Source organism: Rhinoraja longicauda, chromosome 5 (genome assembly GCF_053455715.1).
Source record: "Rhinoraja longicauda isolate Sanriku21f chromosome 5, sRhiLon1.1, whole genome shotgun sequence".
In the NCBI taxonomy this organism is placed as follows: domain Eukaryota; kingdom Metazoa; phylum Chordata; class Chondrichthyes; order Rajiformes; family Arhynchobatidae; genus Rhinoraja; species Rhinoraja longicauda.
The window spans coordinates 6,156,437-6,184,434 of NC_135957.1; the positions used below are offsets into that span (position 1 = coordinate 6,156,437).

The 27,998-nt window shown below is 47.6% G+C and overlaps 2 protein-coding genes across 2 annotated transcripts in view; one reads left to right on the forward strand and one right to left on the reverse strand.

The window, feature by feature from the left end:
• rsph9 (radial spoke head component 9) overlaps window positions 1-17,951 on the forward strand; it is a 40,646-nt gene extending 22,695 nt beyond the window's left edge. Inside the window, exon 5 of the mRNA XM_078398824.1 lies at window positions 17,659-17,951. Coding sequence (XP_078254950.1) covers window positions 17,659-17,819 — 161 coding nt within the window. The 3' untranslated portion in view covers window positions 17,820-17,951. The remainder of the gene's footprint in view (window positions 1-17,658) is intronic.
• mrps18a (mitochondrial ribosomal protein S18A) overlaps window positions 16,935-27,998 on the reverse strand; it is a 104,214-nt gene continuing 93,150 nt past the window's right edge. The window contains exon 6 of the mRNA XM_078398825.1: window positions 16,935-18,221. Coding sequence (XP_078254951.1) covers window positions 18,077-18,221 — 145 coding nt within the window. The 3' untranslated portion in view covers window positions 16,935-18,076. The remainder of the gene's footprint in view (window positions 18,222-27,998) is intronic.

The window sequence follows — 27,998 nt, forward strand, 5'->3', positions numbered from 1 at the left end:
ACCTCACATTTATCCACATTATACTGCATCTGCCATGCATTTGCCCACTCACCTAACCTATCCAAGTCACGTTGCAGCCTCCTAACATCCTCCTCACAGCTAACACTGCCCCCCAGCTTCATGTCATCCGCAAACTTGGAGATGTTGCATTCAATTCCCTCATCCAAATCATTAATATATATTGTAAATAGCTGGGGTCCCAGCACTGAGCCTTGCGGTACCCCACTAGTCACTGCCTGCCATTCTGAAAAGGACCCGTTTATTCCTACTCTTTGCTTCCTGTCTGTCAGCCAGTTCTCTATCCACATCAATACTGAACCCACAATACCGTGTGCTTTAAGTTTGCATACTCCCTCTTATGTGAGACCTTGTCGAAAGCCTTCTGGAAGTCCAGATATAACACACATAAAGTACTGGAGGAACTCCCCAGATGCTGGCTGACCCGCTGAGGTCCTCCAGCACTATTTGTTTTGCTCAAGGTTCCAGCATCCGCAGTTTCTTGCGTCTCCTCTCGAAAATCTATCCTCCTGCACTTTAAATAGTTCCGTCGAGCATGTGCCTGTAGGGGTAATGGATTCCAAAGCCGAAGGTCCAATACAGCTCAGGTTTAAATTACCACCCGTTATCTTATATGTACATCCCTCATAGATAGTCCCACTAATGTGTTTCTATGACTGTTTGCAGATCAATTTCCTTCCTGGGATAAATAAGGTTCTATCGTATCGTATCAATAGACAATAGACAATAGGTGCAGGAGTAGGCCATTCGGCCCTTCGAGCCAGCACCGCCATTCAATGTGATCATGGCTGATCATTCTCAATCAGTACCCCATTCCTGCTTTCTCCCCATACCCCCTGACTCCGCTATCCTTAAGAGCTCTATCTAGCTCTCACTTGAATGTATTCAGAGAATTGGCCTCCACTGCCCTCTGAGGCAGAGAATTCCACAGATTCACAACTCTGACTAAAAAAGTTTTTCCTCATCTCTGTTCTAAATGGCCTACCCCTTATTCTTAAACTGTGGCCCCTGGTTCTGGACTCCCCCAACATTGGGAACATGTTTCCTGCCTCTAACATGTCCAACCCCTTAATAATGTTATACGTTTCGATAAGATCCCCTCTCATCCTTCTAAATTCCAGTGTATACAAACCTAGTCGCTCCAGTCTTTCAACATAGGACAGTCCCGCCATTCCGGGAATTAACCTAGTAAACCTACGCTGCACGCCCTCAATAGCAAGAATTGAGGGCTATCCCTCAATAGCAAGAATTGTATCGTATCGAAACACCTCAACATCTACCCTTATGATCTCAATAGGATATCCTATGGTGCAGTTTGCACAACTGCTATGTCACAGCACCAGAGAGACGCGTTCAATCCCAACCTTGGGCACTTTGCCTGTGTGGAGTTTGCACGTTCTCCCTGTGACCCCATGGGTTTCCTCCGGGTGCTTCGGTTTCGTCCCACATCCCAAAGACGCGCGGGTTTGTAGGTTTGTAAGCCCCTCTGTAAATTACCTTTGGCGTGCAGGGAGTGGATGAGAAAGTGGGATAACATCGAACAGGTGTGAGTGGGTGATCGATGGTCGGTGTGGACTCAGTGGGCCGAAGGGCCTGTTTCCAGGCTGTATCTTTCAATCGTCATCACGTCTAAGAACATGTGACGTCGCAGTGGGATTAGGCCATCTGCCCCCTGTGCCTGCTTTGCCGTTTAATGGCTGATCTTATACCACAGCACCACATTCTTGCATTAATTTCATAATCCCTTGATTTGAGAGAAAGGTTTTAGGTTTGATCGATGGTGGGCATGGTCTCGGTGGACCAAAGGGCCTGTATTTTGCAACCAATTCAGTCGATCACCCCATCTTCCGAATGCCAAAGAATACAGCTCAAATCTTTTTTTTTTTCAGTCCCTTGTGACAGGACAACTGCCTCACCCGAGAACTGGCCAAGCAAATCTGTTCTGGAGGCACTCCAGTGCTTTCTTAAATAAAGGGACAGAACAATACACATACTCCAGGTGTGGCCTCGCCAACACCCTGTACCATTGCAGCAATACCATTCTATTTTTCATTGCCTACTCCCTCACAATAAAGGTCATTGCACCACTTGCCTTCCTGATTGCTTGCTGAGTGGCAGAATCTAACCCAGCAACATTCATGCTGGCAGTGCTGCAGAAGAGTGCCCCAAAATAGTATTGCAAACTCTTAAGGAAACTGCAGATGTTGGTTTACAAAAAAAAAGACACAAATTGCTAGAGATGTAATGCTGAGGCTCTATAAGGCGGGTGGCACGGTGGCGCAGCGGTAGAATTGCTGCCTTACAACGAATGCAGCGCCGGAGACTCAGGTTCGATCCTGACTACGGTGCTGTCTGTACGGAGTTTGTACGTTCTCCCCGTGACCTGCGTGGGGTTTTTCCCGAGATCTTCGGTTTCCTCCCACACTCCAAAGACGTGCAGGTCTGTAGGTTAATTGGCTGGGCAAATGTTTTTAAAAAATTGTCCCTAGTGGGTATAGGATAGTGTTAGTGTGCGGGGATCGATGGGCGGCGCGGACCCGGTGGGCCGAAGGGCCTGTTTCTGCGCTGTATCTCTAAATCTAAAAAAAAAGGCGCTGGTCAGGCCGCAATTGGAGTACTGTGAGCAAATCTGGGCCCCATATCTGAGGAAGGATGTGCTGCCTATGGCAGAGGGTCCAGAGGAGGTTTACAAGAATGATTCCAGGAATGAGTGGGTTAGCATATGATGGGCATTTGACAGCACTGGGTCTGGACTCACTGGAGTTTAGAAGGTTGAGGGGGGGACCTCATTGAAACTTACAGAATAATGAAAGGCCTGGATAGAGTGGATGTGGAGAGGATGTTTCCACTAGTGGGAGAGTCTAGCACCAGTCATAGCCTCAGAATTAAAGGGCGCTCTTTTAGAAAGGAGGTGAGGAGGAGCTTCTTTAGTCAGAGGGTGGTTAATCTGTGGAACTCATTGCCACAGAGGGCTGTGGAGGCCAAGTCAGTGGATATTTTTAAGGTAGAGATAGGCAAATTCTTGATTAGAACGGGTGTCAAGGGTTGTGGGGAGAAGGCAGGAAAATGGGATTAGGAGGCAGAGATCAGCCGTGATTGAATGGCGGAGTGGACTCGATCGGCCGAATGGCCTAATTCTACTCCTATAACTTGTGAACTTGTGAACCCAGTAGGTCAGGCAACATCTCTGGAGAATATGGATAGGGTCCCCACCCAAAATGTCACCGATCCATATTCGCCAGAGATGTGCTGGAAGGAACTGCAGCTGGCGGTTTGCTCCAAAGAAAGACACAAAATGCTGGAGTAACTCAGCGGGTCGGGCAGCATCTCTGGAGAGAAGGAATAGGTGATGGTTCCGGTCACGACCTATACCTTTTCTCCAGAGATGCTGTCTGATCCGCTGAGTTACTCCAGAACTCTGTGTCTTTTTTTTTTAATGTCGAACTCTCGATTGCCCAAAAATCACCTAGGAAAATGGATAATGCCCCCACAGGACAGCCCAGGGACTCGAAGGAGAGCAACCCCTTTATTGATTTTTAAAAAATGGTGCAGGTGCTGATATTCTGAAATAAATGAAACAGAAAACATCGGGAAAATCTCAGCAGCTGTAGGAAGAGAAATGGTGAATGTTTCGGGTCTGAGACCTTTCATCAGAACCAAGAAAGAGCGAATTTCTAGTTGTGGCAGCAGAGGCAACTGGGGAGGGAATCACAAGGAACTGCAGGTGCTGGAATCTTGTGTGGAGCACAAAGTGTTGGAATGACTCCAGCATCTGTGGCTGCCTATGTTACACTTATACCTAGTATGATTGTGCCTAATGTATCGTAGGATTGTCTCTGAACTGTATGCAGAAAACAATTTCACTGTACTTAGGTACCAGCGTTGCCAACTTCCTCACTCCCAAATACGGGACAAGGTGACGTCACCGCCCACGCCCCACGTGACCTCACCCAGCCAACGGCCACGTGCTCCCGCTCCACCAATGGCGGCCGCCCAGGCCGGGAGGCGGGTTGCTATGCAACCTCCGTTAGACGAACGCACTCCGTTAGCCTACACTGTCCGGGCCTACAGTGTCCATGCCTACAGCGCCCCCCGGGCCTAATACGGGACAAGGGCGGTCTCGTACGGGACAAACAAATGTAGCCCAAAATACGGGATGTCCTGGCTAATACGGGACAGTTGGCAACCTTATTCGGTACACATGACAGCAAAGTGCATTGAACTATTGAAACATCGCTTATCCATTCCGTCCACTGATACTGCCTGACCCGCTGAGCTCCTCCAGTACTTTGTGTGTTTTGCCCCAGATTCCTGCATTGGCAATTCCTCGTGTCTCCACTTTGATCTCTTCCCACAGATGCTCTGCTCTTCCTGCAGATCTTGCTTTTATTCTCAGCATCAGTCATTTTGATTTTCATTTCTCTACCACCTTTGGTCCCTTTCGACGGAAAGAATTGAATTTCCACGCCGTGATACGTGGAAAGGCGGGCAGGTGGATACTAGTGTAGCTGGGACATGTTGGCCGGTGCGGGCAAGTTGGGCCGAAGGGCCCATATCCCTCCAAACCCGTCCTGTCCATTCCTCCCTTGCTTTTCCCCAGATACTTTCCGTGTGCTCCAGTGAGAAGAATTTGAACCCAGAACTCAGAGTGCAGATTGTGAAATGAAAGTTGTTTGTCTAATCGAGGAAGTTCCTGTTGGGTTAGATTAAAGCAAGCGTAGTAGTGATAGTTTACATTAACTCAATAAAAGAAATGAGACAGACTGGAAATAGATGTGATTAATGAGTTGCAAGATATAAAGCTAATCCCCAGAGCTTTCCTGGGTCCGTTCTGAGTGTTCCTTGTCAAAATCTATCACTTAATATTAATCATGGTATTATTATATCTCTTTCATCTACCCATTCCCCCCCCCCGGTTAAGGTCATACAGCATAGAAACAGGCCCTTTGGCCCAATGCATCTATGCCAGCCATTCGGCCCATCTATACTAATCCCATAGTCTCATGTAGAAACAAGGAACTGCAGATGCTGGTTTACATTGAATGGCACAAAGTGCTGGAGTAACTCAGCAGGTCATGCAGCATCTGTGGAGAACATGAATACGTGACATTTCAGGTCAGGACACATCTTCAGACTGATGAAGGGACCCGATTCGAAACGTCACCTATCTGTGTTCTCGTGATGCAGTCTGACCCGCTGAGTTACTCCAGCACTTTCTGTGGTTTTTCATTCTAATCTCATGCCTGCATTAATTCTATTTCCTGCTATAGCCCGCTCATTCAAATATCTGTACAGGTACCTCCTAAATGTTTTTACTGTTCTTGCCGCCCCCCGCCCCCCTTCTCCACTAGAGGCTCATTCAAGATGGCAACTACTGTTTGTGTAAAAAATGTACCTCAGACACCCTCTCATTTTCAAACTCTGGCCCTTAATTTTAGACACCCCTTTCAAGAGAACTAGCCAGCATAGATTAGCCATGGTAATGTTAAATGGTTGGGCAGGCTTAAAAGGCCTGATGGTCCTCTTTTCTTGTCATTCCTGTGTCATTCATAATTTTATCCACCTTGAGCATTTCACCTCTCAGCTCCCTTTGCCACGGAAGTAATGGAACATAGAACAGTACAGCACAGGAATAGGCCTTTCGGCCCGCAATTTCCGTGCCAAACATGATGCCAAGATAAACTAATCTCCTCTGCCTGCATGTGATCCATATTCCTCCATTCCCGGCACATCACTCCAGTATCCGCATATCCCTCCATTCCCCACATATCACTGAATTCCCCGGATATCCCAGCATTCCCAGCATACCTCCATTCCCTAAATATTCCTCCATTCCCCACATATCACCATTTCCCGTTTATCCCACCATTCCCAGCATACTGTACCTCTGTTCCCTAAATATTCCTCCATTCCCCACATATCACTCCATTTCCCGTATATCCCACCATTCCCAGCATATCTCCATTCCCTACATATCCGTCCACTCCCTGGATTTCCATGTGCCAATCTAAATGCCTCAAATGCCCCTGAAAATCAGTAGATGCAAAACGCTGGCAAGACTATGCTGGTGAGTCCCATCAAGTTACTGCTAACAATAACATTACGCTGTGTAGGCGTGCATATAGGATACAAAAAACAGCAAAGGGAAAAGGCTGGGAATGAAACAAAGCATGGTCCAGACTCCCATTCCTCTCTTCAACTCCTGCCATTGACTTGCCCACTCCTCACCACCACCCCACACTGTGCCTTCTCCACAACCCCGCCATTACACACACCACACCACCATCTCCCCTGTAGACAACAATACTCTCCACCCTCTCCTGCCTCAAATGTTCATCTGAGTCCATTGCTAATGAATCTTCATTGGCAATAATAACATTACCCACAAAAGGATTGACAGTGGTGAAGCATCTGCGAATTTCAAGGACAGCACCCGCAGTGGGGATTGAACCCGGGTCTCCGGCGCTGCAGGCGCTGTGAGGCAGTGCCGCTACCGCTGCGTCACCGCGCCGCCATCCGGGTTACTGCTGGGCTTCAGCCCGTGTGCTGCTCAGCTAGTTGGGGAAAGGTGGCACCATGGTTGTTATCTGGATCAGTTTTAGATCAGAAGCCTTGACAGCTGGAAGCACTTTGAATAATAAGGGGGCTCCCTTTGAACTTTTCTTCCTCCTTTAACCGTGAACCTCTGAACTTTGCTTTTATTTGGAGAGTGTCAGGCCAATTGGATTCTCGTGACCTCTCTGTATTTATTCTTAATTCCCCCAGCCCTGTGTGTCAAGGTTTTGTTCACTTAATTTGGCTCTTCAACACATGGCAAGATCGATGTTGAGTAATCTTCCACTTCACAATATTTTTATATTCATTCCTGCAAAGTATCTCATTAACAGGACCAGCATTTATCACCCTTCTCTAATTGTCCTGAAAATTGGTCTTCTCATATTACTCCTCACGGTTTGGTGCAGCAGTTGTGGGCTGATTTGCTTCATCGAACATACAACATTACAGCAGAGGACTAGGCCCTTTGGCCTACAATGCCTGTGCTGAACATGACGCCAAGATGAACTATGCATGCATGATCTATATCCCACCTCTGCCTGCATGATCTATATCCCACCATTCCCGGCAAATCCACGTGCCTATCCAAAAGCCTCTTAAATGCCTCCAGCACCATACCTGGCATCAAATACCAGGCACCCATCACCCTCTGTGCAAAACATTTTGCCCCGCTCAACTCCTTTAAATTTTCCCCCTCTCACTTTAAAGCTAACACCCACGTCCATGGGAAGGAGGTTCCGACTGTCTACCATATGCTGTTCATAATTTTATATACTTCTATCAGATCTCCCCTCAACCTCCAGAGACAACAATCCAAGCTTGACTAACATGTCCTTATAGCTTTGACTTCTCCAACTTTAGATAGCTCCTCTGTCCCTCCCTTCCCCTCCTCCTTCCCAGATCTCCCTCTATCTTCCTGTCTCCACCTATATCCTTCCTTTGTCCCGCCCCCCTGACATCAGTCTGAAGAAGGGTCTCGACCCGAAACGTCACCCATTCCTTCTCTCCTGAGATGCTGCCTGACCTGCTGAGTTACTCCAGCATTTTGTGAATAAATACCTTCGATTTGTACCAGCATCTGCAGTTATTTTCTTATACTCTCTGGAGAGAAGGAATGGGTGACGTTTCGGGTCAAGACCCTTCTTCAGACTTCTTCAATGTAAACCAACATCTGCAGTTCCTTCCGACGCTCTTTAGTCTAGTTCAGTTTAGTTTGTTATTATCACGTTACAAATAGGGTTGCCAACTGTCCCATATTAGCGGGGTCATCCCGTATTTTGGGCTAAATTGGTTTGTCCCATACGGGTCCACCCTTGTCCCCTATTAAATCTGGGGGGCGCTGTAGGCCCGGACGCTGTGGGCCCGGACGCTGTGGGCCCGGACGCTGTGGGCCCGGACGCTGTGGGCCCGGACGCTGTGGGCCCGGACGCTGTAGGCCCGGACGCTGTAGGCCCGGACGGTGTAGGCCCGGACGCTGTGGGCCCGGACGCTGTGGGCCCGGACGCTGTGGGCCCGGACGCTGTGGGCCCGGACGCTGTGGGCCCGGACGCTGTGGGCCCGGACGCTGTGGGCTCGGACGCTGTGGGCCCGGACGCTGTGGGCCCGGACGCTGTGGGTCCGGACGGTGTGGGCCCGGACGGTGTGGGCCCGGACGGTGTAGACCCGGACGGTGTAGGTCCGGACTGTGTAGGTCCGCACAGTGTAGGTCCGCACAGTGTATGTCCGCACAGTGTAGGCTCGGAGGCCCAGGCGGTTGCCATTGTTGGAGCGGGAGCACGTGGCCACTGGCTGGGTGAGGTCACCTGGGGCGCGGGGCAGTGACGTCACCTTGTCCCTTATTTGGGAGAGAGATAGTTGGCACCCTGATGCATGCCGTTCAGTCAAACTGAAATATACATGAGTACAATGGATCCTCTACTGCAACAGCACACAGAGTCACCATGTCCTGGCGCCATCTTGCAACCTCCAAGAATAAAGGCAGACTATTTTCTAAATGGAGAGAGAATCCAGAAATCGGAGGTGCAAAGGGACTTGGGGGTGCTGGTGCAGGACTCCCCAAAAGTTAATTTGCAAGTCGAATCGGTAATAAGGAAGGCAAATTCAATGCTAGCATTTATATGAAGGGGGCTTGTATACAAAAACAGACGTAATGCTGAGGCTCTACAAGGCACTGGCCAGGCCACATTTGGAGTATCGTGAGCAAATCTGGGCTCCATATCTGAGGAAGGATGTGCTGGCTCTGGCAGAGGGTCCAGAGGAGGTTTACAAGAACGATCCCAGGAATGAGTGGGTTAGCATATGATGAGCGTTTGACAGCACTGGGCCTGTACTCGCTGGAGTTTAGAAGGTTGAGGGGGGACCTCATTGAAACTTACAGAATAGTGAAAGGCTTGGATAGAGTGGATGTGGAGAGGATGTTTCCACTGGTGGGAGAGTCTAGGACCAGAGGTCACAGCCTCAGAATTAAAGGGCGCTCTTTTAAAAAGGAGGTGAGGAGGAACTTCTTTAGTCAGAGGGTGGTGAATCTGTGGAACTCATTGCCACAGAGGGCCGTGGAGGCCAAGTCAGTGGATGTTTTGAAGGCAGTGATGGACAAGTTCTTGATTGGAACGGGTGTCAAGGGTTATGGGGAGAAGGCAGGAGAATGGGATTAGGAGGCAGAGATCAGCCGTGATTGAATTTGATGGGCCGAGTGGCCTGATTCTCCTCCAATAATGTGAATTTGTGAAGATCCTCTCTGAAAAGCCCGGTCTTGGCACAGAGACTTGAAATTCTTACACTTCTCACTTCAAGGCCTGGTAACCCAGCGACACTGTACCACTGGAGCAGGGCTCAGCCTGGCCCAATGCCCCACGGTGCAGCTGCCGTGGGCCGGGGCCTAACCCGCTCACTCGCCCGGCAGTCGTGGGGCCTCCAGCGGCTGCCCCTCGCAGCACCACAACGTGCTGCCACCGCAAACCCACCATCGTGTCGCTTCCAGCAGCCGCCCCTCTGCTTCCACGCGTCGAGGTCCCGGCTTCCCGGGCTCGCCGCCGGACTTTAGGGATGCTTCTCGGGGGCGCGGGGAGGTGAGTCCGCGGACCGCTCACAGCCACTGCGTAGTCACCTCCTGCACCATCGGAAAACATCAATAAGTCCCAACACACAAACGGCAAGAGGAGGAGTGAAGTCCGAAGAAAAAGAATGATCCAACACAGCAAACTGCTTTCAACCGAGGGCCTGGGCTATAGGAAGAGGTTGTGCAGGCTAGATACAGCGCGGAAACAGGCCCTTCGGCCCACCGAGTCCGCGCCGCCCAGCGATCCCCGCACATTAACACTACCCTGCACACACTAGGGACAATTTTTACATATTACCCAGTCAATTAACCTACATACTGGTAGAGGTGTACAAGATAATGAGGGATTATAGATAGGGTGAATGCACAGTCTTTTACCCAGTCTTTTGGGGAATCAAGAACGAGGGCAAAGGTTTAAGGTGAGGGGGGGGGGGGAAAGATTTAATAGGAACCTGAGGGGCAACTTTTTTTACACAGAGGATGGTGGATTTTTTAGCTACCAGTGAGGCAGGTACATTCATAGCATTTAAAAGACATTTGGACGGGTACATAGACATAAAAGGTTTAGGAGGATATGGGTCAAATGTGTACAAATGTGACCAGCTTAGACGGGGCATCTTGGTCTGAATGGACGAGTTGGGCCGAAGGGCCTGTTTCCCTGCTGTAGGACACCATGAACCGTACTGTGACAATGAAACCCTTTTATAGCTCTGTTGAACAGTGGGGAACCGATGGGAGAGGGAAGCACACTTCATAAACACGAAAAGCTACATTTTAAACCTGAAGTTCTTCACAGAATTGTGCATCCGCCAAAGGGATAAACCTTCGGGAACTCGTAAGGAACAGTTGGGCGTCACAATGGATTTCCAGGACATCTCCCCATTGATAAGCTATTATTTATAATAAGAATTCCCTTGTTTTAAAAAGTTCTGCTTTGCTAACTAGCTGCTTGGGTTGTGGAATAATGCAATAATCTTTCTGGGCAGAATTTGAAAGGCTGTGGAATTTGGCACAACACAGATTTTTTTTGTTAATTCTGCAAGGGTTTGTTCTGAGCGGCACAGCACACAAACACTCCAGTAAAGTGCCTTGATTAATGTGGGGCTGAAATGCCAAGGGAAATGCAAGCCCAAATTGGAAAGGCTTTGTGGAACTTTGATTGATTTCAGCTCGAAAAGCAACTGTTGCCATGTTGCCAAACTGGAAAGGGTACAGAGATTTACGAGGATGTTGCCAGGAACAGAGGGTCCTTAGTTATGGGGAGTGGTTGAGTAGGCTGGGACTCTATTCCTTGGAGCGCAGGAGGATGAGGGGTGATCTTGCAGAGGTGTATAAAATCATGAGAGGAATAGATCGAGTAGACGCACACAGTCTCTTGCCCAGAGTTGGGGATTCGAGGACCAGAGGATATAGGTTTAAGGTGAAGGGGGGAAAGATTTAATAGGAATCTGAGGGGTAACCTTTTCACACAAAGGGTGGTGGGTGTATGGAACGAGCTGCTAGAGGAGGTAGTTGAGGCTGGGACTATCCCTACGTTTAAGAAACAATTTGGACAGGTACATGGATAGGACAGGTTTGGAGGGATATGGACCAAACGCAGGCAGGTGGGACTAGTGTAGCTGGGACATGTTGGCCGGTGTGGGCAAGTTGGGCCGAAGGGCCTGTTACCATAGTGATACTATGTATCGCTCCATGACTATAACTGTACCTTTCATTTTAAAAAGCAAAGCAAGTTCAGGGCAAATCATTGTGGAAGATTGATTTAAGGTGAGGGGCAAAGTTTAAAGAAGATGAACAGGGTAGGGGTTTTTTTTTGCACAGAGAATAGTGGGTGCCTGGAACAGGTAGTGGTGGAGGTAAACATGATAGTGGAGTTCCAGAGGCTTTTAGAACATGGATATGCAGGATATGGATCAAGTACAGGCAGATATGATTAGTTAATCTTGCCGACATGTTTGGCACAGACAATGTGGACCGAAGGGACTTTCCCGAAGCTGATCTATGTTGATGATTGAATAATTTAAAGGAAGAGTAAAATCTGATTACTTACAGAAAACATAGGTGCCAATTACTGCACACAAGGAACTGTAGTACCAGAAACCAACAAAGCAACAAAAAAAACGTTAAACTTTTAAGTTTTCATCTGTACTGTGATCTATTCTTTATCAACTCTCTCTCGGCTGAACATGGCATGAAACATCATGAGCCATCGAGCCTGTACCCAAAAAATGCCTCACTACACTTTGCCAAGACCCCTGCAAATATTTCCTTTGCGTGTATTTATTATATTCCTGATTGAAAGTGATCATTGGGTCTGTTTACAGGCTGTGCATATTAAATCACAGCAGGGCACGGAAGATCTTGACAAAATTGAGTTCAGCAGTTTCAGGGATCTTTGTCCCGACTCCTCCCCTGACCCCTTCAGTCTGAAGAAGGGTCTCGACCCGAAACGTCACCCATTCCTTCTCTCCCGAGATGCCGCCTGACCCGCTGAGTTACTCCAGCATTTTGTGGAGCACTAAAGCAGTGTTGGTGGTGTTGGATAGAACATAAAGCAGTTCAGCACAGAAACAGGCCCCTTGTCCCACAATGCCTGTGCTGAACATGATGCCAAGATCAACCTTTACTTGCCTGCATATAATCCTCCATTCCCCACATATCCATATGTCTAGCTAAAAGCCTCTTAAACACCACTATCGTATCTGCCTCCACCACCACCCCTGGCAGCGCGTTCCAGGCCCCCACCACCCCACTCTGTGTAAATGAATTAGCCCCGACACATCTCTTTTAAACTTTGCCCCTCTCACCTTAAAGTTATGCCTCTTAGTCTTTGATATTCCCATCCTGGGATGTAGATTGTGAGTGGCCCTCTATTTGAACTATTCTGTTAAAAGAGGCTTGCATGCACCAACGTGGCCCACCTGTTGCTGTGGATTGCCGATGGTGTGGGACCATTAGTCAACGATCGGCCCGTAAATAAACACCTCACTGGGAGCCGGTGAAAGGAGCAGGTGGTGAAGGGAGAGCAGCTCAACAGTGGTGATGCTGTTTCAAAGGCACTTTGATCTGCTGCGAACAGGTGGCGAAGGTAGAGTGTCCCCCCTCACCTTCCCTTGATTAAACACAAGACTCACCAAATGAAAGCGGGCAGCTTCTCTTCAGCTTTTAACTGCATCAATAGTCATTAATTGCCTAGATTTTCACTACCTTTCAAGAAAAAAAGCTTTCAAAAGTAATTTGAGTGTGCTAGTAATTCAGCTGCAAGCACTCATGCTATGAAAGGGCCATTTTTGTTCCTGTGAGGCTGTAGTTTGGGCCTGGATCCAAGAGTTCATAAGGTCATAAGTGATAGGAACAGAATTACGCCATTCGGCCCATCAAGTCTACTATGTAATTACAATCATGGCTGATCTATCTCTCTCTCCTAACCCCATTCTCCTGCCTTCTCCCCATAACCCCTGACACCCATACTAATCAAGAATCCATCTATCTCTGCCTTAAAAATATCCATTGACGACCTCCAATGCTGGTTCAAATCGAAGATAGACACAAAATGCTGGAGTAAAGGGCTTGTCCCACTTAGGCCATCTTTTTGGCGACTGCCAGCGTAGTCGTAGCAGATCGCCGAAATTATCTTTTACCCGACGACAATGACCACGACAATGCCGAGTCAGGTCGAGATTACAGCGTCTTCTGAAACATCGCGAAATTCCCACGCTGTCAATGCTTTTCCGGCATCCTAATGTTCGCTGAAATCACTGACAAGTCGGTAACTACTTGAGAGTTTTGAAATATAACATCTTGTATGGGTTACTTAAAAACCAAGCTTCACTGTAACAAGGCATAAACTGGATTTACTTCCAGTTTACTAATAGCTGTATTAAATTTTTTTTTTTTAAAGTGGTTAAGTGGATTTATGTGAAAAGTGTGTGGGCATTCTTTGAAAATGTACGGGGGAGATGCATATCTGGTTTCTGGGTTGCATATCTGGGTTTGGAGCCCACTTTAAATGTAATGGCTGATGGCCATAAACATCGCGAAAATTCCCACGCTTACCTGACCGTCAAACTGTCGCCTCCAATCTACCTGTCAAATGTCCTGACGGTAAACAAATTGGTTAAACACAAGCATTTAATGGTATCTTGAAATGACTTTACTTGTTTTAATATTATGTGCTTCTAAATGCATCTAAGAGAACCGAGCAAACCTGGGGACAGCATGCGACAGACAGCGCCCACAATAAGCAACGATACCTGGCGACAAGCCAGCTGTCACCGAGAAATTTCAAGCGACGCGCCGAGATCCACTACGATTCTTGGATGACTCCTCACGATCATGCCCGCAACACCCCGGCGAACAGTCGGCGACAGCCTAGTCACCGGCAGTCGCCTTAAAATCGCCTAAGTGGGACAGGCCCTTAACTCAGCGGGACAGGCAGACTGAAGAAGTGTCTGAAGAAGGGTCTCGACACGAAACGTCACCCATTCCTTCTCTCCCGAGATGCTGCCTGACCCGCTGAGTTTCTCCAGCTTAACACATTGACCCAGTCAGAAGGCCTTTCCTTACTCTCGTTGTTCTCACAAGATTAGCTTTAGAACATAGAATGTAGAACAGAACTGCACAGCCACACAATATTTGCACCAAGCGTGATGCCATGTTAAACTGACCGCATCTGCATGCATGGGAAAGAACTGCAGATGCTGGTTTAAACCGAAGGTAGGCACAAAATGCTGGAGTAACTCAGCGGGACAGGCAGCATCTCTGGACGGAAGGAATGGGTGACGTTTCGGGTCAAGACCCTGTTTCAGACACTTCTTCAGTCTGTCTGTCCCGCTGAGTTACTCCAGCATTTTGTGTCTACCCTCATCTGCATGTACGTGATCCAAATCCCTCCATTCCCTGCACTTCCTTGTGCCCATCCAAAAGCCCTTAAATGCCACTATCATATCTGCCTCTGTCACCACCCCTGGCAGCATGTTCCGGGCACACACTACTCTCCGTGTGAAAATACTTGCCCAGCACATCTCCATTAAACTTTCCCCCTCTCACCTTATAGCTATGCCCTTTAGTGGTGGACATTTTCACCCTGAAGGTTCTGAATGTCTACACTATCTAGGCCTCTCATAATTTTACATACTTAGACAATAGACAATAGGTGCAGGAGTAGGCCATTCGGCCCTTCAATGTGATCATGGCTGATCATTCTCAATCAGTACCCCGTTCCTGCCTTCTCCCCATACCCCCTGACTCCGCTATCCTTAAGAGCTCTATCTAGCTCTCTCGATAGCATTCAGAGAACTGGCCTCCACTGCCTTCTGAGGCAAAGAATTCCACAGATTCACAACTCTCTGACTGAAAAGGTTTTTCCTCATCTCCGTTCTAAATGGCCTACCCCTTATTCTTAAACTGTGGGCCCTGGTTCTGGACTCCCCCAACATTGGGAACATGTTTCCTGCCTCTAACGTGTCCAACCCCTTAATAATCTTACGTTTCCTTAAGATCCTTCTATCTCGATACTTCTATCTAGTCTCCCCTCAATGTCCGACATTCCTGAGAAAACGTCCAGAGCTTTGTTCAGTTTAATGTAGTTTGGAGATACAGCACAGAAACAAGCCCTTCAGCCCACCAAGTCCGCACCGACCAGCGATCCCCGCACACTAACACAATCCTATAACACACTTGGGCCAATTTACAGTTTTACCAAGCCAATTAACCTACAAACATGCACATCTTTGGAGTGTGGGAGGAAACGAACCCTCGGAGAAAACCCACACGGGTCACGGGGAGAACGTACAAACTCCAAACAGACAGCAGGCTTAGTCAGGATCAAACCTGGGCCTCTGGCGCTGTAAGGCAGCAACTCTACCGCTGCAATACCGTGCCGGCCTGTTTTGTGTTTTCTCTTTTGACAGGACTTTCTACATTCACCTCCCCATCACCGAATCTCATTGTATGTTCCGGCCCCCACCTTGCATGGCCTATATTAAGAGATTACCCGTGGAAATTGATCCGATGACCTTTTAACGTGTAGTTAAAACCAGCTGCGGCTCTCAGTTTGTTAACCCACTGGTAATTCCTTTCAGCGAGGGTCTGGCCAATAAAGTTGTGCATTTAGTTCAGCTCTAAATGTCAGGTTTTTCCAAAATGGGAGTGCTTTGCAGAACATTTTCCATATAAAAGGCCTACTATCAACGCGTCCATCTGCTAATGGCAATAATCCATTATGTTTGAGAGTGGAATCGGGGATGTGGAGCTGATTAAATAAATTCTCCACTGGAGCATCATTCGTCAATCAATGCTCTGTTTTACAGCAGCACAATAACTAGCCTGTGCACGGCATTCTCAGGTGTAGCATCCCACCCTCAGCAAAATAAAACTCTTTAATACGCCGATGTGCTCATTTTATGAGGGCAGTGAACATTTCAATTTCAGCCACACAATTTGAAAAGCGTATCTGTTTTGGAAGTAATTATTTCCGAAACATCTCCTGGACAAGAGTGCAGTTTTCATTCCAATTAAGAGTCTTATATTACCCAGGGATTTTATTAGATAAAGTGGCAGGTACAACTCCGAAGGTTTCATGTCTTCAATTCTCCCTTTCAGCAAAACACAAATGGGGCATTCATTTAATTAAAGTCCTTGGGCTGGCTGCATCCCAAGGGATTCAAGGCAAGGTGAGCAAAAACTCCAGCGGTGGCTGAAATTAAAATGTAAACATGGCTTTTGGGTCAGGAGAGCGGATTATAGTTGCACCCCGCAGACATAACGAAGGCCAACTCTCCATATCAGGGCCCCTGTTAAACATAGAACATCACAGCACAGGCCCTTCGGCCCGCAATGTCTGTGGCGAACATGAAACCAAGATAAACTAATCTCCTCTGCCTGGGCGTGATCCATATCCTATATCAAAGCCTCTTCAATGCCTTCAAGTCTGAAGAAGGGTGTCGACCCGAAACGTCACCCATTCCTTCTCACCGGAGACGCTGCCTGTCCCGCTGAGTTACTCCAGCTTTTTGTGTCTATCCTCTTAAATGCCTATGGTATCTGCCTCCACTACCACTGTCACCACCCCCTGGCAGTGCATTCCAGTCACCCATTCACTAATGCGCTCCCCCGCCCTTTCACTAATGCGCTCCCCCCTTGGAGGAGGGGGGGAGGAGGAGAGGGAGGAGGAGGAGAGGGAGGAGGAGGTGGGGAGGAGGGTGCTAAAATACAAGAGAGGCTTCGGGTCTAGGCCTCACTCAATCCTACCCTCTCCCCTTCCCTGCCCCCCCTCTACGAGGAATGGGCCCAACGGGTCCACTTGGTCTAGTCTCCTTTAAAAGTTACGCCCTCTTGTCTGATATGTCCACCCTGGGGGAAAAGGTTCTGTCCGTCTACCATATCTATTGGAGTGCCTCCCGTCAATCACACGCATCAAGAACTCCGATCTATCCAAAATATATACCCTTGTCTTTCACCCTGCCTAGTCCATTTGTAAAGAAGCAGGCTGGCACAGCTGCCACACAGCGACAGAGACCCGGGTTCCATCCCGACTACGGGTGCTGTCTGTACGGAGTTTGTACCTTCTCCCCGTGACCATGTGGATTTTCACCGGCTGTTCTGGTTTCCTCCCATACTCCAAAGACGTGCAGGTGTGGAGGTTATTTGGCTTTGGTGAAATTGTAAATTGTCCCTAGTGTGTAGGCTATTACTAGAGTACGGGGTGATTGCGGGTCGGCACAGACTCAATGGGCCAAAGGGCCCGTTTCCGCGCTCTATCTCTAAACTAATCTAAACTAAACTAAACATGCATCCCACACAAAAACAGGCGGCCACGTTAATTGTCTGACTGAAGCCTGAGGTCTTATTGTGTGGACAAGTGGTGAATAAATAGTGCATCCCAAAGGGTGCCTTTGAAAGAGCTGTTCGATTTACGTTTTTCCTTATTTTTTTTTACTTGGTGGGCTACTTTTCAAGTTCCCCTTTGAAATATATTGTTGAAACAGCTGACGGTGATCAATGACGTGTGTGTTTTGTGTTTGCAGTGTTCTGGAGTCTGCAGTATGAGAGAGGCAACAAGCTGGTCATTCTCCGAAACCTCCTCTGGCCCGGCTTCACCTTCTTCCACGTGCCTGAAACCACTCAGTTCGGCTACATCTACATGGGGCTGGGCGAGAAGAACATAGACTTCCCCTTCATGATATGACACCCCCCGACCCCGGCAAAAATACCGCAAGACTTGGCTTGCTCCACTCTTCTTTGCTTTAATCAAATTACAGATGATATCCCCCGTCCCCAGTAAAGTGTACGTACACCAAATAAAACCTCTGGGTCTGAATAAATGTTATTTCAATATGCTTGCTCGTGTCTGTTACTCAATAAAGATTCAGGGAGAGCAGGGGCACGAGTGAGTGCAGATGCTGCCACGCCGAGCAGTGAGGCTTGGGCTAGCCAGCCTCCCCATCAGTGCTTCATGAAGCAGGGCTTCTTCCCGTAGGTAACGTTGTTCTTCATTATTGGATCTCCCACAGGCATGCGTATCTTGCACCACTTGAGGCCTTTCTTCCAAATGGGCTTCACCGATTCAATCGACCACCGAGTTAAATACCTGCAAAAAACATAATTATTCTTTAAAAATTGCTGGGGTGTTGCTCATTGTGATGCACTGACGTGTGTGGCCCTTTGTGTTTAGTTTAGTTTAGAGATACAGCCCAGGAACAGGCCCTTCGGCCCACCGGGTCCGCACCGACTAGCGATCCCCGCACATTAACACTGCCCTACGCACACTGGGGACAATTTACACTTATACCAAGCCAATTAACCGACAAACCTGTACGTCTTTGGAGTGTGGGAGGAAACCGAAGATCTCGGAGAAAACCCACGCAGGTCACGGGGAGAACGTACAAACTCCGTACAGACAGCACCCATAGTCGGGATGGAACCCGGGTCTCTGGCCACCACTGAGGCTTACTAAAGATATATTAAAAAATAAACCGCAGTTGCTGGTTTACTAAAGACGGCAAACTATATACCAAAGATATACAACATGTTGCAGTAACTCAGCCGGGTAAGCAGCATCTCTGGAGAAAATGGATAGGCAGCTTTTCGGGTCAGGACCCTTCTTCAGTCTGATTGCAAGGGAGAGGAACTGGAAGCCCACCACGTCCACACTGACCATCGATCACCCGTTCACACTAGTTCTATGTTATCCCACTTTGGCACCCACTTCGTACACACGAGGGGCAATTTTACACAGGCCAATTAACCTGCAAACCCGCACATCTTTGGGATGTGGGCTGAAAGTGGAGCACCTGGAGAACGTGCAAACTCCACACAGCTGGCACCCCAAGTCAGGATCGAACCCGGGTCTCTAGCGCTGCGTCTCTAGGGTTGGTGGTGGAGTCAGATACAATTGTGGCATTTAAAAGACTTTTGGATAGGCACAGGCACATGGACAAGCAGGGGATGGAGGGGTATGGATCATGTGCAGGCAGATTAGACTGGTCTTGGAATCAGTTTGGCAAAGACTTTGTGGGCCAAAGGACCTGTTCCTCTGTTGCACTGTTCTACGCTTTAAATCTAATCTGGACCAAATCATGAGAGGAATATAGTCCCCCTACTATAGGAATATAGTATAGGAATATAATCATGAGAGGAAAAAGTTATCCTTCGGGTTCCCATTAAATCTTTCCCCCCTCATCTTAAACCTATGTCCTCTGGTTCTCGACTCGCTTACTCTGGGAGAAAGACTATTCAAGATTCAAGATATCTGACAAATAAAGATATCTTGAATCTTGAATAGTCTTCCTCCCAGAGTAAGTGAGTCGAGAGCCAAAGGACATAAGTTTAAGATGAGGGGGGAAAGATTTAATGGGAACCCGAAGGGTAACTTTTTTACACAAAGTGTGGTGGGTGTATGGAACGGAGGAGGTAGTAGAGGGACTATTGCAACGTTTCAGAAGCATTTAGACAGGTATATGGATAGGGTAGGTTTAGAGGGCTATGGGCAAAACGCAGGAGGATGGAACTGGTGTAGATGGGACATGTTGGTCGGCGTGGGCAAGTTGGGCCGAAGGGCCGTTTCCATGCTGTATGTCTCTGGCACTCAAACGACACTTCAGAGAACGATGGGCCAAACGGCTTAGTTCTGTTCCCATGTTCTGGTCCTATGTCTTAGGTAAGCGATCAGGAACAGATACCTGACGCGAATCTTCAACCGAAGATAGACACAAAAAGCTGGAGTAACTCGGCGGGACTGGCAGCATCTCTGGAGAGGAGGCCGGCTTTACTACCTTGCTTGTTACTGTGGAGAAGAACAACCGGCACTGAACCCTGATGCTCCTGCCTAGATGACGACTCCAGGCAACGGGCGAGCAGCCGCTGGAGTTTTATTGAGTACCAAGTGATGCACGCCTGGATGTCCGATAAATCAGCCAGTCCGCAGTGGCTTGCTACACCGTCGTTAAATTACACACATTAATGACTGTTTTTCAAAATACCTTCCGCCTCGCCATTAAACCGGTTATTAATAACCTCAGTGAAAATAGCTTCCTCTGCTTTTAAAAAGTGAACAAGCTTTAGCGGGTCATTACAGGAGCTTGTAAAAGATGCATGTAAAATAAGAATAACATGGAAGCAGATGGTTATTTAGCTAGTCTTCAATAAAATACGTTTACTTCACTATAAAGCCCGACTTAACTTGTCCCCCGCAACAAAAGAAGAGGAATAACGGTTTGTTTGTGTCGACATTAAGCGCAAACAAATTTCCTCGCTCACCTCACCATGCATTGTAAAGTTAAGATCTGTTTCTCCAGCCTTTTCAGTCTGTCAGACTCAATCTCTTTCTCAGTCAGAGATTTATACAGCCTCGAAACATGCCCTTCAGCCCAACTTGCTCACGCCGACCAACATGCCCCTTCGACACAAGTCCCACCTGCCTACATTTGACCCACATCCCTCTAAACCTATCCTATCCATGCACCTGTCTAAATGTTTCTTAAACGTTGTGATATTACCTGCCTCCAATACCCTTTATGTAAAAAACCTCAGGTTCCTATAAAATCTTTCCCTTCACCTTAAACTTTTCTCCTCTGGTTCTCATTCCCCCAACCCTGGGTATACGCATTTACCCTAAAATGCATTCAGAAAGTATTCAGACCCCTTCACTTTTTCCACATTTTGTTACGTTACAGCCTTATTTTAAAATGGATTCAATTCATTTTTTTAATCATTCATCTACACACAATACCCCAGAATAAAAAAGCGAAAACAGGTGTTTAGAAATTTTAGTTAAAAAGAAATAACTTAAAAATATCACGCTTACGTAAGTATTCAAACCCTTTGCTATGACACTCAAAATTGAGCTTATGTTCATCCTGTTTCCATTGATTATCCTTGAGATGTTTCTACAACTTGATTGGAGTCGACCAGTGGTAAATTAAATTGAGTGGACATGATTTGGAAAGGCACACACCTGTCTATATAAGGTCCTACAGTTGACAGTGTTGCCCTCTTGCCACGGAAGCCATGCATTCCATGGAACTGCTGGGGCATTAGGCTGTTTAGTCTCTCAACTCCATTTTATCATTGTGCTTCGCAGTGGCGCAGCTGGTAAAGCCACTGCCTCACAGCGTCAGAGACCCGGGTTTGATCCCGACCTCGGCCACACACTATGGAGTTTTCATGTTCTCCTGGTGACCAAGTGGGTTGCTCCAGTTTCCTCGCAAGTCCAAAAGGCGTGCAGGTTCGTAGATTAATTGGCCCTCTGTAAATCAACCCGAGTGTGTGGAGAGTGGATGCACGCAAGGAAAGCTTTCCACTGTACCTCGGTACACATGACAATAAACTAAACCAAACTAAAACTCAACTCCACTTGATGAAAGCAGTGCCGATGCTGTTGGATGTAACATAGAACAGTACAGCACAGGAACAGGCTCTTTGGCCCACAATGGCCATGTTGAACATGATGCCAAGACCAATTTGGTGTTTAAGAACAAGAAGGCAGATTATTATCTGAATGGTAGACACAAAATGCTGGAGTAACTCAGCAGGACAGGCAGCATCTCTAGAGAGAAGGAATGGGTGACGTTTCGGGTCAAGACCCATCTTCAGACTGAAACGTCACCCATTCCTTCTCTCCAGAGAGGCTGCCTGTCCCGCTGAGTTACTCCAGCATTTTGTGTCTCCCTTCGATTTAAACCAGCATCTGCAGTTCCTGCCTACACACTGAATCAAGGGATATGGGGAAAAAGCAGGAACGGGGTACTGATTTTGGATGATCAGCCATGATCGTATTGAATGGCGGTGCTGGCTCGAAGGGCCGAATGGCCCTATTTTCTATGTGTCTAATTCTTATCTGCCAGCATAGAACTGAGATGAGGAAAAACTTTTCAGTCAGAGAGTTGTGAATCTGTGGAATTCTCTGCCTCAGAAGGCAGTGGAGGCCAATTCTCTGAATGCATTCAAGAGAGAACTGGATAGAGTTCTTAAGGATAGCGGAGTCAGGGGGTATGGGGAGAGGGCAGGAACGGGGTACTGATTGAGAATGATCAGCCATGATCACATTGAATGGCGGTGCTGGCTCGAAGGGCCGAATGGCCTCCTCCTGCACCTATTGTCTATTGTCTATTGTCATATAATTTATATCCCACCATTCCCTGTATATCCACATGGCGACCCAAAAACAAAAATACTAGAGGAGCAAGATAGACCATTCGGCCCTAAAAACCGTAGTATGTCATGGCGCCATTTTAGTAGGCAGAACTTGCAGAAACATTTTAAAAGAAAAATAACAAAAATCTGTGAATTGATAGATGTGATATAACACAGAAAAGCAGAATTAGGCCATTCAGCCCATCGAGTCTACTTCGCCATTCAACACTGGCTAATCTATGTTTCCCTCTCAACACCATTCTCCTGCCTTCTCCCTGTAACCTTTCACGCCCTTGTTAAACTAATCTCCTCTACATGTATTACATGCACATGATCCATATCCCTCCATCACCTGCACTTCCACGTGCCTGTCTAAAAGTCTCTTAAACACCACTATCGTATCTGCCTCCACCACTACTCTTGGCAGCGCGTTCCAGGCACCCACCACCCTCTGTGTAAAACACCTGCCCCACACATCTCCTTTTCAACTTTGTCCCTCTCACTTTAAAGCTATGCTGTCACGTCTGTGACATTCCCACCCTGGAAAGGCTCTGACCGTCTACCCTCTCATAATTGTACACACATCTATCAGGTCTCCCCTCAACCTCCGGCGTTTCAGAGTGAACAATCCAGGTTTGTCCAAACTCTCCCTGTAGCTAATGCCCTCTAATCCACAGGCAGCAGCGTTCTGGTAAATCCCTTCTGCACCCTCTCCAAAGCCTCCACATCATTCCTGTAAAGGGGCAACCAAAACTCCAGATGCAGCCTGACCAAAGTCATATGTTCTTGAGGTGTTCATGGGCCAAGTATTCTGCACGAGCCTCACCAGAGAATTCTGCCTTTTTGTCAATACCCTCAGCATTCACCATTCCAGGGAAGACAATCCAAGTTTGTCCGACCTGCTCATCTCGGTAGCATTTTGTGGCAAATGTTGAAACAAATAACTGCAGATGCTGGTCCTCGAACCGAAACATCACCTGTCCACGTTCTCCAGAGATGCTGCCTGACCTGCTGAGTTGCTCCAGCACTCTGTGTCCCTGTGAGCATTCTGCCAAACAGCTTCAGTGCTTTTTACTTCAGCTTTCCAGCATCTGCAGCCGTTTCTTTGCTTATTTTTGATTTCCAATGACCTCATCTGCTGGGTGACACAAATGTTGGTCGGACACAATCCCACAAATAATCCCAACAGGGATAGACTCTGTGCGTAACACGTCCAATTCAATGGCGTATGACCTTTTATATAGGAGTGTGAGCAAATCGACATTCATATGCAATGTGCTTCATTTCAACAACCTATATCCAGATACGTTCGTCATGTAGGTGAAGACACAGGTGTTGAAGGTTATTAACAGCCCACTTTATGATGAGACTACTAACAAGCAAATGAAATCTATATACTAAAACTCTCGTTGTTTGTTTGTTTGTTCCTGAACTACAGCCAAAACGGTTTACACAACAATTTTAGGCCCACCTTACTCACCGTCGTCCCTTTGGTGCTAATGGAAGAGGTTTCATTGAAATCGGTGTTATATTTTTCAAGTTATTCACATTTTAAAGTTTAAATCTACTAGGGAGGGAGGGGGGTGGAGGGAGTGAGGGGGAGGGAGGATGGAGAAGGGAGGGAGTGAGGGGGAGTGGGGGAGGGGGTAGGGGGAGGAGGGAAGGGGAGGGAGGGAGTGAGGGAGGAGGGGAGGGGGGAAGGGGAGGCCAAGGGGGGGTGGGAGGAGGGAAGGGGAGAGGGGGAAGGGGGGAGGAGAGGGTGCTGCACCAATGCAGGAGAGGTTTGGGCCCAACATGTCCACTTGGTCTAGTTTTTATTAAAATGCAAGAACTGTGTGTGTGACAGCAGAATTTGCTTGAAATATTTTAAAAACCTTTTCATGTAATGCGCCGATATTTTAATGTGTCTTAAAATGAACCAGCATCATATGAAATTTATTACACTATATTTCCCAAACAAAATACTCCTTTGCAAAGTTTACATAAAGTTCCCTTTTTTTTTAAACCTCATTTCGTTCTTCTTTTGGTCTGCTCTCCAATTTTATTTTTAGCTGCGTGAATTGATGTTGATTCTTGACTCAATAATCATTCGGCTATTCATCTGAGATACGATTAACTTCCTTTCAATGGAAAATCAGCCCCATATGTTTGCAATTATGTAACTGGGACAATATATTTCTCCATTGTTTGTGTAACGTTAACATGAAGAACTTGCTTCATTTTATGTTCCTCGTCAAACTTGTGGTCAAATATTACAGAGCGAAATTAGATTAAACTTCTAATCTTTATGGATAAAGAAGGCGTGTAAACTGGCAAGCTGAATTTCAGATTTGCAGATAATATTGGAGGCCGTGAATGGGCTATGAAAGAAAACACCTCATATAAAAGAGTATTTTAGTTCCCAATCACCACTTTTAAATGTCTGCTTTGTATTTTGGGCAAGTCAATAGACAATAGACAATAGGTGCAGGTGTAGGCCATTCGGCCCTTCGAGCCAGCACCACCATTAAATGTGATCATGGCTGATCATTCTCAATCAGTACCCCGTTCCTGCCTTCTCCCCATACCCCTGACTCCGCTATCCTTAAGAGCTCTATCTAGCTCTCTCTTGAATGCATTCAGAGAATTGGCCTCCACTGCCTTCTGAGGCAGAGCAATCCACAGATTTACAACTCTCTGGCTGAAAAAGTTTTTCCTCATCTCCGTTCTAAATGGCCAACCCCTTATTCTTAAACTGTGGCCCCTTGTTCTGGACTCCCCCAACATTGGGAACATGTTAACTGCCTCTAACGTGTCCAACCCCTTAATAATCTTATACGTTTCGATAAGATCTCCTCTCATCCTTCTAAATTCCAGTGTATACAAGCCTAGTCGCTCCAGTCTTTCAACATATGACAGTCCAGCCATTCCGGGAATTAACCTAGTGAACCTACGCTGCACGCCCTCAATAGCAAGAATATCCTTCCTCAAATTTGGAGACCAAAACTGCACACAGTACTCCAGGTGCGGTCTCACTGCAAAGGTCATTTGTTTGCCACAAAGAAAGAACATCATCTTTATGACCTGCCAATTCATGGGAGGGAAGATAAGGGACTGAACTTGCTGTATTCCCACTGGTTTACACAGATACTCGTGAGTGTGCGGGGGGGGGGGGGGTAGAGTAGGGGTCTGACAAGGCATCCTTGCGGGGCTCCGGTGTTGAGAGCTATCGTGGAGGAGGTGTTGTCACACACGGACGGAGACAAGCAGGAATTTCTTTAGTCAGAGGGTGGTGAATCTGTGGAATTCTTTGCCACAGAAGGCTGTGGGGGCCAAGTCAATGGATATTTTTAAAGCAGAGATAGATAGATTCTTGATCAGTGCGGGTGTCAGGGGTTACGGGGAGAAGGCAGGAGAATGGGGTTCGGCGGGAGAGATGGATCAGCCACGATTGAAAGGCGGAGTAGACTTGATGGTCGGAAGGGCCTAATTCTACTCCGATCACTTATGACATGACCTATCTTCACTGATTGTGGGTCTGGAAGCCGTGGATTCAGTGGCAGAGGTGGGTTGCCGACTCCTAGATCCAGGAGTTTGGAGATAAATTTGGATGGGATGATGCCGTTGAAGGCAGAGGCGCAGTTGCTAAATAGAGGAGTTTGACGTGGGTACCTTGGCGTCTTGGTGTTCCAGAGATGGGTTTGTGGCCAGGGAGATGTCGCCTGCTGTGGACCTGTTGGAACGGTGGGCAAAATGCAGCGGATCACGGCTGGTTGGGAGCCTGGAGTTAATGGAGCACCATTACCAGTCTCCTGAAGCACTTCATGATGGTGGATGTCAGAGCCACAGGACAGTAGTCATTAAGGCACTTAATAACTTACTACCTTACTTATCTTTTGGCAGGGGTGGGGGCCTGGAACGCACTACCAGGAGTGATGGCGGAGGCAGATATGATAGTGGCATTTAAAGGGCTTGTGGATAGGCACATGGACGTGCAGGGAATGGTGGGATATGGATCTTGTGCAGGCAGAGGAGATTAGTTTAACTTGGCATTATGTTCCGCACGGGTATTGTGGAGTACTGTACTGTTCTATATTAGTTTTATGCTCTATGCTCCACACGAGTCCTATTTTCTTGTCCCCACACTCTCGACAGCCTCCCCGCTGTTTTGTCTCTTACCCACCGATATTTTTCGAGGCTGTTCACAGTGGCCAATTCAACGGACATCCCGCATGTTTTTGGGATGCGGGAGGAAACGAGAAGTTTCTACTGGAAGAGCCTTAGACCTGGTTATGCCTACACTCCATGTAGGCACAAGAGAGAGTTAGATTTAGCTCTTGGGGCTAAAGGAATCAAGGGATACGGGGAGAAAGCAGGAACGGGGCACTGGTTTTGGATGATCACCCATGATCATATTGAACGTTGGGCCCATGGGCTGAATGGCCTACTCCTGCGCCGACTTTCTACGTCTCTATGAAACGGCAGCACCCATGCGGTCACGGGGAGAGTGGACAATAGACAATAGACAATAGTGCAGGAGGAGGCCATTCAGCCCTTCGAGCCAGCACCGCCATTCAATGCGATCATGGCTGATCATTCTCAATCAGTACCCCGTTCCTGCCTTCTCCCCATACCCCCTCACTCCGCTATCCTTAAGAGCTCTATCCAGCTCTCTCTTGAATGCATTCAGAGAATTGGCCTCCACTGCCTTCTGAGGCAGAGAATTCCACACCATGGGGAGTGGAACCAATGGAGAAGCTGGGCGCCTCACGGATAACGGCATGGACAAACTTCCATCCTTTCATGCAATCCCAGAGAAAAGCAACAAAGTCCTGGCGGTCTTTTCCCTTTAACGAGAGCTGGAAGAGTGCTGGAATAACTCGGCGGATCAGGCAGCATCTCTGGAGATCATGGATAGGTGACGTTTTGAATCGAGACCCTTCTTGAGGCTGGGGCGATAGGTTGAGACCATTCTTCAGACTCATCCATGTTCTCCAGAGATGCTGCCTGACCCACGGAGCTCCAGCACTTTGTGTCCATTTGGGTATTAACAAGCATCTGCAGTTCTGTGTTTCTACTGGGAGAGACTTCGAGCAGGTTAAGCCTACACTGAAATGAGACTCCCCGTCTCGATGGTTTCACAGAACAATAAACAACCCCACAATTATCCTTTTCTCACAATATTTTGAAAGGCTCAAAACCCATTTAAACAAAATGAGTTAATGGTATGTTTAGTCGCAGTGTTAAATGTACTGGAAAACACTTTTAACAAATCACTTGCATCAGGAAGCAGCAATCTTTACAATTTGTGGAGCCAAACTGTGCCAGGTCAGAGACACGACGCTGGAATCTTGAGCAGAACACAAAGTGCTGGAGGAACTCAGCGGGACAGGCAGCACCTGGGGAGAGGAATGGCCGGGTGAAAGGTTCGGGACCCTTCTTCAGACTAATCCATCTGAAGACGTTCTAAATCAGTGCGTGGAAAGGTCCCGACCCAAAATATCATCTGTCCATTTCCCTCCGCCTGTCCATTTCCAAATGGGATTAGCGTAGATGGGGCAACGAGGACAAGTTGGGCTGAAGAGCCTGTTTCTGTGCTGCATGACTCGATGACTGGTAGATTTGCACAGCTTGACGACAATGCAGGGTGAAAATCAGACACCTTCATCAAGAGCCAGTTCAACATCAGGAGGAATATTGGCCATGGGATCTTGAAAAGTCCTCGTTTACTGTCTCAACGGACCAATTTTTTAGT